This window comes from Notechis scutatus, chromosome 2, assembly GCF_049901735.1.
Source record: "Notechis scutatus isolate UNSWTSFEM ecotype Mainland chromosome 2, rNotScu1.2, whole genome shotgun sequence".
NCBI lineage: Eukaryota > Metazoa > Chordata > Lepidosauria > Squamata > Elapidae > Notechis > Notechis scutatus.
The window spans coordinates 265,588,318-265,600,347 of record NC_142010.1 but is presented as its reverse complement, the minus strand read 5'-3'; the positions used below and the strand labels follow the sequence as shown (position 1 = coordinate 265,600,347).

At 44.7% G+C, this 12,030-nt stretch overlaps 1 protein-coding gene across 2 annotated transcripts in view; it reads left to right on the top strand.

Moving 5' to 3' along the window:
- UBAP2 (ubiquitin associated protein 2) overlaps window positions 1-12,030 on the top strand; it is a 147,856-nt gene that overhangs the window by 38,959 nt on the left and 96,867 nt on the right. For both annotated transcript variants that reach the window (XM_087958714.1, XM_087958713.1), the window contains exons 3-6: window positions 890-967; window positions 4,186-4,296; window positions 7,772-7,925; window positions 10,332-10,409. In XM_087958714.1, coding sequence (XP_087814840.1) covers window positions 890-967; window positions 4,186-4,296; window positions 7,772-7,925; window positions 10,332-10,409 — 421 coding nt within the window. The remainder of the gene's footprint in view (window positions 1-889; window positions 968-4,185; window positions 4,297-7,771; window positions 7,926-10,331; window positions 10,410-12,030) is intronic.

Here is a 12,030-nt window from a genome sequence, read left to right as displayed (position 1 = left end):
GTTATTCTATTCTATTCTATTCACTCTTATTCATATTCATATTCAATCAAATGTTTTCTGTTGGACTGTTGTTAGGAATCGTTTATTTTTTAAACACTCGCTTATAATCTAAAATGGGGTTGCTGGACAGGGAAAAGACCCACAGAAAATGTCTTATTTCACCCCCCTCTGAATTAAAAATAGAAGAGTAAGTTGCAGGAAAATAAGTAGTGGGGGGAGGGGGAAGTACAGAAAGTCCTTGACTTACAACAGTTCATTTAGTGACCAAAGTTATAACGGCATTGAAAAAAGTGACGTATGAACAATTTTCACACTTACAACCACTGCAGCATCCCCCTGGTCACGCCATCAAAATTCAGATGCCGGGCAACCGATTCAAATTTATGACTGTTGCAGTGTCATAAATACGTCACGTGATTCCCTCTTGTGACCTCCTGACGAGCAAAGTCAGTGAGGAAGCTGGATTCCCTTAACAACTGCGTCACTCACTTAACAACTGCACTGATTCACTTAGCAAACGTGGCAAGAAAAGCGGTGAAATATGTCAAAACTCACTTAACAAAGCTTCTCACATTGCAACATAAATTTGGGGCTCAATTACAGTTGTAAGAAGAAATTTTCTGACAGGGAGAACAATCAACTTGTGGAACAGAAGTTGCCTTCAGAAGTTGTGGGAGCTTCATCCCTGGAGGCTTTCAAGAAGAGACTGGACGGCCATCTGTCAGAAACGGTGTAGGGTCCCCTGCTTGTGTGTGGGGTAGACTAGATGACCTACAAGGTCCCTTCCCACGCTGTTTAATCTGACTTATGGTGCAATACACTTGATTTTGAATGCAAATTTGCGTCTTATATTTCATGGTTTTTTTTTTGTGTGTGTGTGTTTTTTCAGGCCACAGCAGAGCAAATCCGCCTGGCTCAAATGATATACGACAAGAACGATGCAGACTTCGAAGATAAAGTGAAACAAGTCAGTATCCACCCCAGCTTTGCTTTGGGGAATGAGGAGAGGGGATTGCTGTTTCATGTAGTCGAGTGGAGTCCGGTCTTATATAGGTAGTCCTCGATTTACAACAGTTCGTTTAGAGACCGTTCAAAGTTACAACAGCACTGAAAACAGTAACCAATGACCGTTTTTCACACATAATGACCATTGTAGCATTCCCATGGTCACGTGATCAAAGTTCAGATGCTTGGCAACTGATTCCTATTCATGACAGTTGCAGTGTCCCCTTGGGGTCACGCGATCCCCTTTTGCGACCTTTGGACAAGCAAAGTACATGGGAAAGCCAGATTCCTTTCAACAACCGTGTTGCTCATTTAACAGCTGCAGCGATTCACTTAACCACTGTGGCAAGAAAGGTCATAAAACGGGGTGAAATTCACTTAACGAATGTCTCGCTTAGCAACAGAACCGTTGGGCTCAATTGTGGTCATACGCGGAGGACTTGCCTATCTATTCTAAAGCTGTATCCAAATCCTCTTGCTTCCTGAAACTGAATTAATTCTGCCTTCTGATGCGTTGCTGTGATGATTAGCATAGGCAGTCCCTGACTTACGGCCATTCATTAAGTGGCAATTTGAGGGCAACATAGCACTGAATAACATTGCGGCATTGCCACATGATCAAGCTGCTCATCAACTGTTGTGTATTCACAACAGTTGCAGCATTTGGAGTTGTGTGATGGCCATTTGCAACCTTCCCAGCCAGCTTTCAACAATCAGAGTCAATGGAGGGAAAGTAGATTTGCTTAATGGCCTCATGATTCACTTAACAACTGCAGTGATTTCTCTGTGGCCAGAACGGCCATAAAATTGGATGTGTCTCACTTAACAGCTGCCCTGCTTAGCAACAGAAATTCTAGTCCCAATTGTGGTCCTAAGCCAAGGACTACTTGTATCTTTTTGGAGTCTGACTCTGAGGGAGAGGTGGAACAGCTGACAGGGAGTGGGAGTGTGGCTCCGGTGGTTGTGGAGGAAACTGGGGAAGGGCACAGGCTGGATGGACATTCAGAGAAAGACCCAGGGCCATCAACTCTTCATCCTAGGGCATGCAGGGAGGAGCGGATAAGGGAGAAACATGGCGGGCGGGGAGGGGGCCCGGATCTAAGGGTGAAGCTGAGAGGACTATAAAAGGACAACTGCATGGATGCTAACAAGCTGGATTAGGTGCCACTTATCTGGTTTGTTCCTTCCAATGGGCTGAGAAGCTGAATGTCTCCGGCTGTATTAATTCCTTCAGTGTAGTTTGTGTTGGTTTTTTAATTTCTAATTAATTTTACTTTGGGTTCGGACTGCATTTACTCCCTCCGAAGACTGTTTTTTTTAAAAAAAGAGTTTGATATCCAGCCAAGGATAATTGGACATTGGGGCCAAGTTGGAGGCATTAAAGGGAATTTATTCTGTTTTTGTGACTTTGTTATTTTTGTGTCACACCCCGGGTCATCACACTTTTCAAGAAAAAGTGGTGGGATTTGTGGAAAAGCCAGAACAAGATACAGGGAGTCCTCAGCTTACGAACAGAATTAAGTCCAGCGTTTCCATGGCTAAGCAAGATGGTTATTAAGTGAGTTTTGCCCCATTTTACGGACTTTCTTGCCACAGTTGTAAAGTGAATCCCTGTCGATGTTAAATTAGTAACATGGTTGTTAAACGAATCTGGCTTCCCCATTGCTTGTCAGAAGGTCGCAAAAGGGGATCAGGTGACCCCTGGGACATTGCAACCGTCATAAATGCGAGTCAGTTGCCAAGCCTCTGAATGACCACGGAGATGCCACAACAGTTGTAAGTGTGACAAATGGTCGCAAGCCACTTTTTTTCAGTTCCATTGTAACTTTAGGTTACCAAACAAATGCTTGTAAGGACTATGGTCGAGGACTACCCACATTAAGTGACGAATCCTATTAAAATTATGTTGGGATCTTTTTTGTGGAGGTGGATTTCCATCCTTGAGATTCTTCGTCCTGGCTCTGACTCCCAGGGAGCCACAGAGGCTTCCTTCGACCCGCCCAGATGTTTTTATCCCTTTTTCCCCTCTTCACCACCAGTGCAAGCATGAAAATGCGTGTAGCTCCTGTCTGCACTCTGAGCATGCAGGAAATATTAATCCCTTCCCTAAAAGCCTGTCTTGGCTCCGTGAAGTAAGCAGAGAAACTGAAATATGGCTTGCAGGTAAAACCAATCCCTCCTTGATAGGAAGTTTTTGTGCGTGGGAGGGGTGGAATGAAGAAACTGAATCAGTTTGAGTCCCCAGATAAGTAACATTTGTGTAGCTTGGGATTAAACTGTGGGGTCCTTGGTGCTCTCTGAGCTTGGCTGTTTTCTTGTAGATATTTCATGGCCAAACTAAGTAACATCATGATGATATTACCTACTTTGATAATGAAACATCTGCAAGAAAACCATGAATCTCAGAGAGTACCAAGGACCCCACAGTTGTTATCATCCTCCTCCTCCTCCTCCTCCTCCTCCTCCTCCTCCTCCTCCTCCTCCTCCTCCTCCTCCTCCTCCTCCTCCTCCTCTTCCTTCTCCTCCTCCTCCTCCTCCTCCTCTCTGCAAACCCCACTCCCATCTAGCACTGATGATGTTACCTAGTTTGATAATGAAACATCTGCAAGAAAACCACGAATCTACAGAGTACCAAGGACCCCAGGGTCTCTCCACTCCTCTCTGCAAACCCCACTCCCAGGTAGCACTAACTACTTTGGTAATGAAACGCCTGTAAGAAAGCACCAAGGATCCCACAGTCTTTTACATTCCAAGTTCAGCCCAGGCTTTTGGCTGTATTGTTCTTGAAGAAGTAAAAGCATATTTGGGGACTAGACTATTCTCCCACACCTTGGAGTGAGGTAGGTGGGGCCCTTGGATGTGTTCATTATTTTTGTTTTCTATCCCAGATTGTGCCAAGATCTCATCATGGTTTCGATTTGCATTTTTAAACATTATTTGTGTCCAAATTAAATTCATAAATTCTAAAGTTAGTAGCAGTGATTCTGAGCTAATCTATAACTTGCTGTAGACTCTAACCATCTGAGCAGTTGTAATTTTATATTAATTAGACTCCCACATACAGACACACTCACTGCCATGTTTTATTTCTGTTCCTTGTATAAAGTCACCCTGGTTATTCTGAGCTGCTTTTTTTAAAATATGTGTTTGTATGTGGGTTTTTATTTTTATTTTTTTTAGCTGATGGAAGTGACAGGGAAGAATCAGGATGACTGCATCGTAGCTCTGCACGATTGTAATGGCGATGTGAACAGAGCAATCAACCTCTTGCTGGAAGGAAGCTCAGATACAGTAAGTGCTCAATTTAGAGCCTTTAGAGTTCTTTAAAAAGTTGCCTTTCTAAAAGTATTTGTGAGGAAGACCTCCTACTTTTAGTGAGAAATGTGAAGGCTGAAAAATGTTCATCCTTTTAGGACAAATCTTGCAGAGCTAAGAGCTCAGAAATGTGGAATAAACAGCCTCCAATATTTAATATCTTCCCATCACTTTTCTGCAAATATGAAGATTAACCATGTTCTCCTGGCGAGGCTCCTGTGTGCTTTTTAAACTTTTGCTTATTCTCCAAGAAAGCGGAATTTTAAAACATCACGATGAACCATGCAGGAAATTGAAATGCCCAACTCCACCTTGCCTTTCTCATCTTTCTGGGATCTGAAATTTCAGAAAATATTATTCAAACATACCTGACCCACATTAAGGAAAAGGAGCATGCTTTAAAAAAACAACAGATATTTTTACGTTACTTAATTATCTGCTCTCTGCCATCCAATTTATCCTTTTCTTCCCTTCTAAAGAATTGTGCCGTCTGTGTGGTCTCCCATGTAACCTCGTGTTTATGGTCTAGGCCCTGGTCTAGTGCTGGCAACCTCTGTTATGGCAGTACCTCGGTTATGGTCTAGTGTGCATGAAATAAGCCAGGACAGTTTTCTTTTTCATCCAGATAATGAAAAATGAAACCTTTGCTCTTTTGTGAAGTTAAGGACAGTTTCCTTAATGTTCAGTTGGCCTTCTTGCTTATAAGGCAGCCAAGACAACATTGGCAACAGGATGACAGATTTCCCCCCCTTGTTGGTTTGTTTAGAAAATTTCAGTGGCTGCCCAACTCACTCACGATGAGTCTAGGTTGCCTACAGAAATATAACCCCAAATTTAAAAATCCAATAAATTCCCACCTCTCTGGTGACTGCAAACAAACACACCACTTGATGGGCTTCATGTCACACTGGGTTCCTCAGTCTCACAGGCAAACTATGTCTTGAGGGATCCAAAGGTGCTTTTTTCAAGAGGCAACTGGACTTTCTGGTTTTTCTTTGAAGACTTTTCGCTTCTCATCCAAGAAGCTTCTTCAGCTCTGACAGGATAGTGGGGAAGGGAAGGATTTATACTCCTTGCAGACAGCTGGTCATTAGCATCCTTTTAGAGGGTCATTGAGGCCACCTGGAGGTTTATCTGTGTCCTCAGGATCACCTGAGTGGTGCTCCTGGTTCCTGTAGTTTGCACTTTTTCTCTCTGGAAATCCATTCCTACTCCCACATCATTCCTACTTCATTCCTACTCCCATTCAAAGGGTGTTCAACTGAAATTGTATAGCTAAAAGTCTGTAGAGATTCTCCATCATCCAGGTCCTGGTTGTCCCAAAAGTGCTTTTTTTCCGGAGGCAATTGGACTATCTTGGTTTTCTTTGGAGATGTTTCGCTTCTTATGCAAGAAGCTGCTTCAGATGAGAAGCAGTGCAGAGCTGAAGAAGCTTCTTGGATGAGAAGCGAAAGGTCTTCAAAGAAAAAAACAGAGAGTCCAGCTGCCTTGAAAAAAAGCACCTTTGGGACAACTATGACTTGGATGACATGTCTTGAGGGCCATTTAAAAGAATGTCAAGGTGGGGGACCAACCCTATATCCACAGGGATGATGTTCCACCCGGAGGGAGCCACCAATGAGAAGGCCCTTCTTCTTAGTCCCACTAGTTCAGTGGCCCCAGTGGGCCGCAAGAAAATTTTGGTGGTCCACATTGTGTGCACTGCATTGTGAGCGAGCAGTTGGATAAAAGGCAATTTAGCATTCTACAGACAAGGAACCCCTTTTTTCGTGTTCCCGTTTATCTAGCCCCATATCTAGCCAGTTGGCACTTTAAGCACTGACCGATGAGCTGTTTGGAATCTCTCTTCCCCTTGAAGATGTGACCAGAGGCAGCAACTCACACTTTTTGCACAGAAGACCTAAACGTGAAAAACTGTACAGCCACCCTCATCTCTGGCCTTGCAAAAGGAGGAATAAGTGCAGTGTCTCAAAGAAATGAGGGCATGTGTAGTGCAAAAACACATAAATATCTTTAGTATTTTGTTTTATTGTTTATTTATTTTTTACTAAGTACGGTGTCTTGGAGATCCTAGCAAGGTGTGATGACTCAGGGTGGGATACAAAATATTTGTCCCACGTCCCCAAAACAGATGAAGCCCCTTTTATTCCTTCACTTTGCTTCAAAGCTCCAAATATGCTTGACTGGAAACAAAAAACTGCCCCACAAGCAGTTACAAATTTTTTAAATTTAATTTAAATTAAATTTAAATTAAAAATGCCTATAAATTGTAAGAGTTAAAAACAACACAAACCACACTAAAGCAATTAAGGGAACCAGGCAAGATAAGGGCTTGAAGACGTCCACAGATATTGGAACACACATTGGGAAGGACGCCAAACTGAGAGAGGAACGTCAGACCAGTGATATTTCCATGCTTTGTTTCCAGCATTGGGCCATACGCATGTCCGTCCTTTTAACCAGTTCTCACAGCTGCAGCCCATGAAGGGGATCAGGACCCTTTCCTCCCCTGTAGACCATGCCATTCACGTCTCTCCCTTATCCTCTCCTCCCTGCGTGCCCTAGGATGGAGAGGGGATGGGCCTGGGTCCTCCTCTGACTGCTCAGCCAGCCTCTGCCCTTCCCCAGCCTCCTCCACAACCTCCGGAGCCACACTCCCACTCCCTGTGGGCTGTTCCTCCTCTCCCTTGGAGTCATGACACAAGGCCAGAGAGCGAAGAAATCTTCTGAATGACAGGCTGGAGAAAAAAAAGTTCCATTAGGACTGAAGCGTGAAAGGGGGAATACTAGCATTTTAAATTGTAAAGTACTTTTTTTTTTAATTGTAAGCCTCCCAGAGTCATTGATAGAGATGGGCAACTGTAGAAATTAAATGAATGAGTGAATGAACGAACAAACGAACAAATAAATGAAGAAATGAATGAATAAACAAACAAACCCTTTCCCCCAGTGTCCTATTTTTGTTCAACCCTTCCTGGGACTAAAAAATACAGCTAGTCCTCAACTTATAACCACAATTCAGCCCAAAATTTCTGTTGCTAAGTGAGACATTTGTTAAATGAGTTTTTGGCCCCTTTTATGACTTTTTTGCTACAATTGTTAAGTGAATCATTGCAGTTGTTAAGTTAGTAAAACGGTTGTTAAGTGAATCTGGCTGTTGCCATTGACTTTGCTTATCAGAAGGTTTCAAAAGGCCTCCAGGCAAGCCAATTTCACAACTGTCTCTCTCTCAGCCACAGAAAATTTGGAAGGAGCTCCAATGTGGCCATATGTCGAGGACTTACCCGGTACCTTCCTTTCTAAGAATCCTGCTCCAGTGTTGTCCGGGTGTATCTGGAAGGGTCCAAAAATGTTTTCGGAGAGGTTTTGGAGGTGGTGTTTGGGCAAGGCTCTGTAAGACCGTCTTTAATTTTGAATTGTTCTGTCTTGTTTTCCTCCTCCGCCTAACTAGACTTCGTGGGAGACGGTAGGAGTCAAGAAGAAAAGCCTTGGAAAAGAGAGCTCAGAAAACAAAGAGAACAGAGAAAAGCGAGGGGACAGAGAAGGAAGCCGTGGACGGGGAACTCCCAACAGACGAGGAAGAGGGGGCAGCCGTGGTCGAGAGTGTAAGTCCCCAGACTTCGGACTGCGAGGTGCAGGGTGGCCGTAGTTAGAGTAGAGTAGAGTATAGCCTATAGCATATAGTGTCTAGAGCAGAACAGAACAGAATAGAATTCTTTATTGGCCAAATGTGCTTGGACACACAAGGAATTTGTCTTCGGTGCACAAGCTCTCAGTGTGCATAAAAAATGTTCATCAAGAATCATGTATCTTATGACTTAACACTTAACGATAGTCATAGGGTACTAAATAAGCTATCAAAGTCATACTAGGAAACCAGATAAAACAATATAATCATAAAGATTACAAGGAACAAAGGTTATAGTCCTAAGTACCGTGTTTCTCATATAATAAGGCCGGGTCTTTTTTTTTTTTGAGCCCCCCCCAAAATGGCTAGGCTGTCTTTTCGGGGGTGACTTAATTCCCCCCCTTGCATCTTCGGGTGGGCAGGCAGCGCTGGCTTGGATGTTGACCTCGGCATTGGTGGGGCACTTCATATCGGGTTCAACGCAGGCAGCATCATATCCGGGTGTGCAACAAAAGTATTTCCTAACGGCAAGCCCTCCCACCATTCCCCCCCATTTCACATGTTTTAATATAGGCCTTAATTTGGGGGGAGGGGCTTAATTTCACTTCATGCCTATAAAACATGCTGGGACTTCCTATTGGGGGAGGCCGTATTGTTGGAGAAACAGGGTAGAAAAGGCGATAGGTAATAGGAAGAATGGGAAGAAGAATAGTAATACTCCTAGTAAATAGTTTGACAGTGTTGTGGGAGTTAGTTGCTTAGCAGAGGGATGGCTTGGGCAGGAAAACTGTCCTTGTGCCTAGTTGTTCTGGTGTGCAGTGTTCTATAATGTCGTTTTGAAGGGAGAAGTTGAAACAGTTTATGTCCAGGATGTGAGGGGTCTGTGGAGTTGCTTGCAGCTCGACAAGGAGCACAACACAGTGGGCTTGAGCTGCTTCGTTGTATGTTTGCAGTAGAGGCTGATGGAGAAACGTGCACACACACACACACACACACACACACACAGATGCCCTGGGAAGTAGCTTAATCCCGATCGGCTTTTGCTTTGTCCTTGATTCCTCTCCATCCCAGGGTGAGAACACCGGGGTGATTTGGGGCTGTGATGGAGAATGTGCGAAACGCAGCTCACAAACTCTCAGTTGCGGGCCCTGAACAGCCTTCATTGCAGTCCTTTGAAGAAGGCTTGGGACGCCTCACAGACATTTCAAAACTGCGAGGGCACCGTAACACTCAGTAAAACAACTCTGCCATATAAACAGACAAACAAACACAACAGAAAACCATGGTGCTTCTAAGCTTGGTTGTTTTCTTGTGGATGTCTCACTACCCAATTAGGTAACATCATTAGAGCTAGCGAGGGTGGCCTTTGCGGCATGCTTTGTTTTGGTCCCAGAACACATCCTCTCCAGCAACCTACACCAAGATAAGCAGGGATTAATATCCGACAAACAGGCAGAAAATAGTGCCCTAACTCAGGGTCCCCAACCCTACGGTTCGCAGACCAGTGCTGGGCCATAGCCAGTTCAGAACCGGGCCATGGAAGTGTTGTGTGTGTGTGCAACGCATTTGTGAAAGCAGCGTGCTCGTGCAAAACCATCCCTCCTTCCCTGCGCTGTTCCACTGCTGCCTTTGCCAGTCCTCCAAGCCAGAAAGGTTGGAGAAGACCACTGCCCTAACTGAGAAACTATTCCCACCAGCACTGGCAGGGCAAGCTATGGAGCAGACCCCTACACTCAATACAAACTGATGATGTGATCTAGCTGGGTTATGAAATGTTTGGATGAAACCCAGCAAGAACAGAGAGCACCAAGGAACCCACAGTCGTCCTCTTCCTCCTCCTCCTCCTCCTCCTCCTCCTCCTCCTCCTCCTCCTCCTCCTCCTCCTCCTCCTCCTCCTCCTCCTCCTCCAACCCCACTCCTTCCAAGCACTGATGGTGTTAACTAGTTAGGTCATGAAACATCTACAAGAAAACCACCAAGGGAAAGCACCAAGTACCCCCAAGTTCCATCCTGGGCTACAAATATTCTCTTCCATCAGAAACAAAAAAACTCCCAGCCCCAAATCATTTAGGTAAGTGAAAGGCAGCATGAAAATGTGTAAGCAGATGAATGGAAAGAGGCTACAAGTTGCAAGTCGGTGGAAAAATGAAGGTGTGTTGTTAAACAAGGGTTGATTACCACACGGGGTTAACCACATTGACCTTAGGACAAAGACAGTTGGTGGCAACAGTCACGTTTGCCACCAATCCTTGCACCCTCCCTCCTTCCCCTCTTGCTGTCTTCAACGTTTGTGTACAGTTGAAAATATCCGACTGAACTCTCTGATACGTAAAAATGATACGTACGCTCTGAGATTATATCTCTGTTTTTCTCTCCTCTCTAGTTAGAGTAGAAGAAAATGGAGTAGAAACACCACCTGGGGATAGGCCTTCCGATCGTGGCAAACGTGGCAAGGGGAGAGGTAAAGTACCAGTGTTTTTATATTCCTCAACTATTCGTGGTCCAAGTAGTTAAGCCACCTCTCGTAACTTTTTTTTAAAAAAAGAAACCCACCTCAAAAGGAACAGTTTGGGTGAAAAGCTTTCGCAATGCACTTTTTGCAACTTCTTGGATGGGAGGTCTGCAGGGGGTTGTTTGCTTTTGGGTTTGTGATTGTGTTCAAGGTACGTTTTATTTATTTATTTATTTATTTGATTTGCCAATTGTTTACAAGATAATAAGTATAAATGTATACATAGTTGTGAATACATGAAATAGGTACATATAAGAAAAAAAAAGAATAAGAGAAATAAAAGAATAAGAGAAGTTGTGGCCCAAAAGAACATCTTATACAAATAATAAAAGCATCGCCTGAAATGCTTAAAAGTGACTGGAATTGACAGAATTTGCCCCTTTATCAGATAACCACAAAGGAGCGCAGACTAAAACTGTGTAGTTAGTCCTCCGTGTACAAGCGCAGTTGAGGCCAAACTTTATGTTGCTAAGTGAAACATTTGTTAAAGTGAGTTTTGCCCTATTTTACAACCTTCCTTGCCAGCATTGTTAAGTGAATCACTGCAGTTAAATTTGTCACATGGTTGTTAAGTGAATCTGGCTTTCCCATTGACTTTGTGTTGTGGCCTCTCCAGTAGCCAAATCGGAGGAGGAGGAGGAGGAGGAGGAGGAGGTGGGAGTCAGGGTCAGCATCAAGGCAACCTGGGAGCTCTGAGGGGAAAGAGGGAAGAGTGTAAGAGAGGGAGAGAGAAAGAGAAAGAAAGAGAAAGAGAGAGAGAAGAGGGAGAGAGAGGAGGAAGAGGGAGAGAGAGGAGGAAGAGAGAGAGAGAGAGAGAAAGAAAGGGAGAGAGAGAAAGGAGAGAGGGAGGAGAGAGAGAGAGAGAGAAGAGAAAGAGAGAGAGGGAGAGAAAGGGGAAAGAGGGAGAGAGAGAGAAAGGGAGGGAGAGAGAGGAGGAGGAGAGAGAGAGAGAGAAAGAGAAGAGAAGGAGAGAGAAAGAAAGAGAAGGAGAGAGAGAGGAGAGGGAGAGAGGGAGGGAGAGGAGAGGGAGCAGGGAGGGAGGGGGAGGGAGGAGAGAGAGAGAGAGAGAGAGAGAGAGAGAGAGAGAGAGAGAGAGAGAGGAGCCTGGGCCATCCGTCAGCCCTCAGATGAAGAGTCAACAGCCTCCAGGTCTGGAGGTGGCTGATGAGGAAGTGGAGGAACAGCTGGGTCCAGTGCCTGACATGCAGAAGCCAGAGGAGAGGAGAGCAGTGGAAATCTATGGGCCGGTCTTTGGGACGTAGCGATGCCCCACCCTAGCTCTGAGAGGGGGCGGAGATGGATAGATGTGGCAGATAACTATTCATCTCCCTGCCAGACATATTTATTAGCCTGCGTTGAGAGAGAACCTTTTTCCCGGGGCTGCTGGTGCTCCTAATAAAGGAATCTTTGAGTTCACTTCAGAGGGTTTGTCGTGTCTGGGGAGCTGCGTCAGAACACTTTGTTTGTCAGATGGTTGCAAAAGGGGACCACACAACCCTGGGACACGGCGACCCTCATAAACATGTGCCAGTTACATCCGAATTTTGACCACATGAACATGGGGACACTG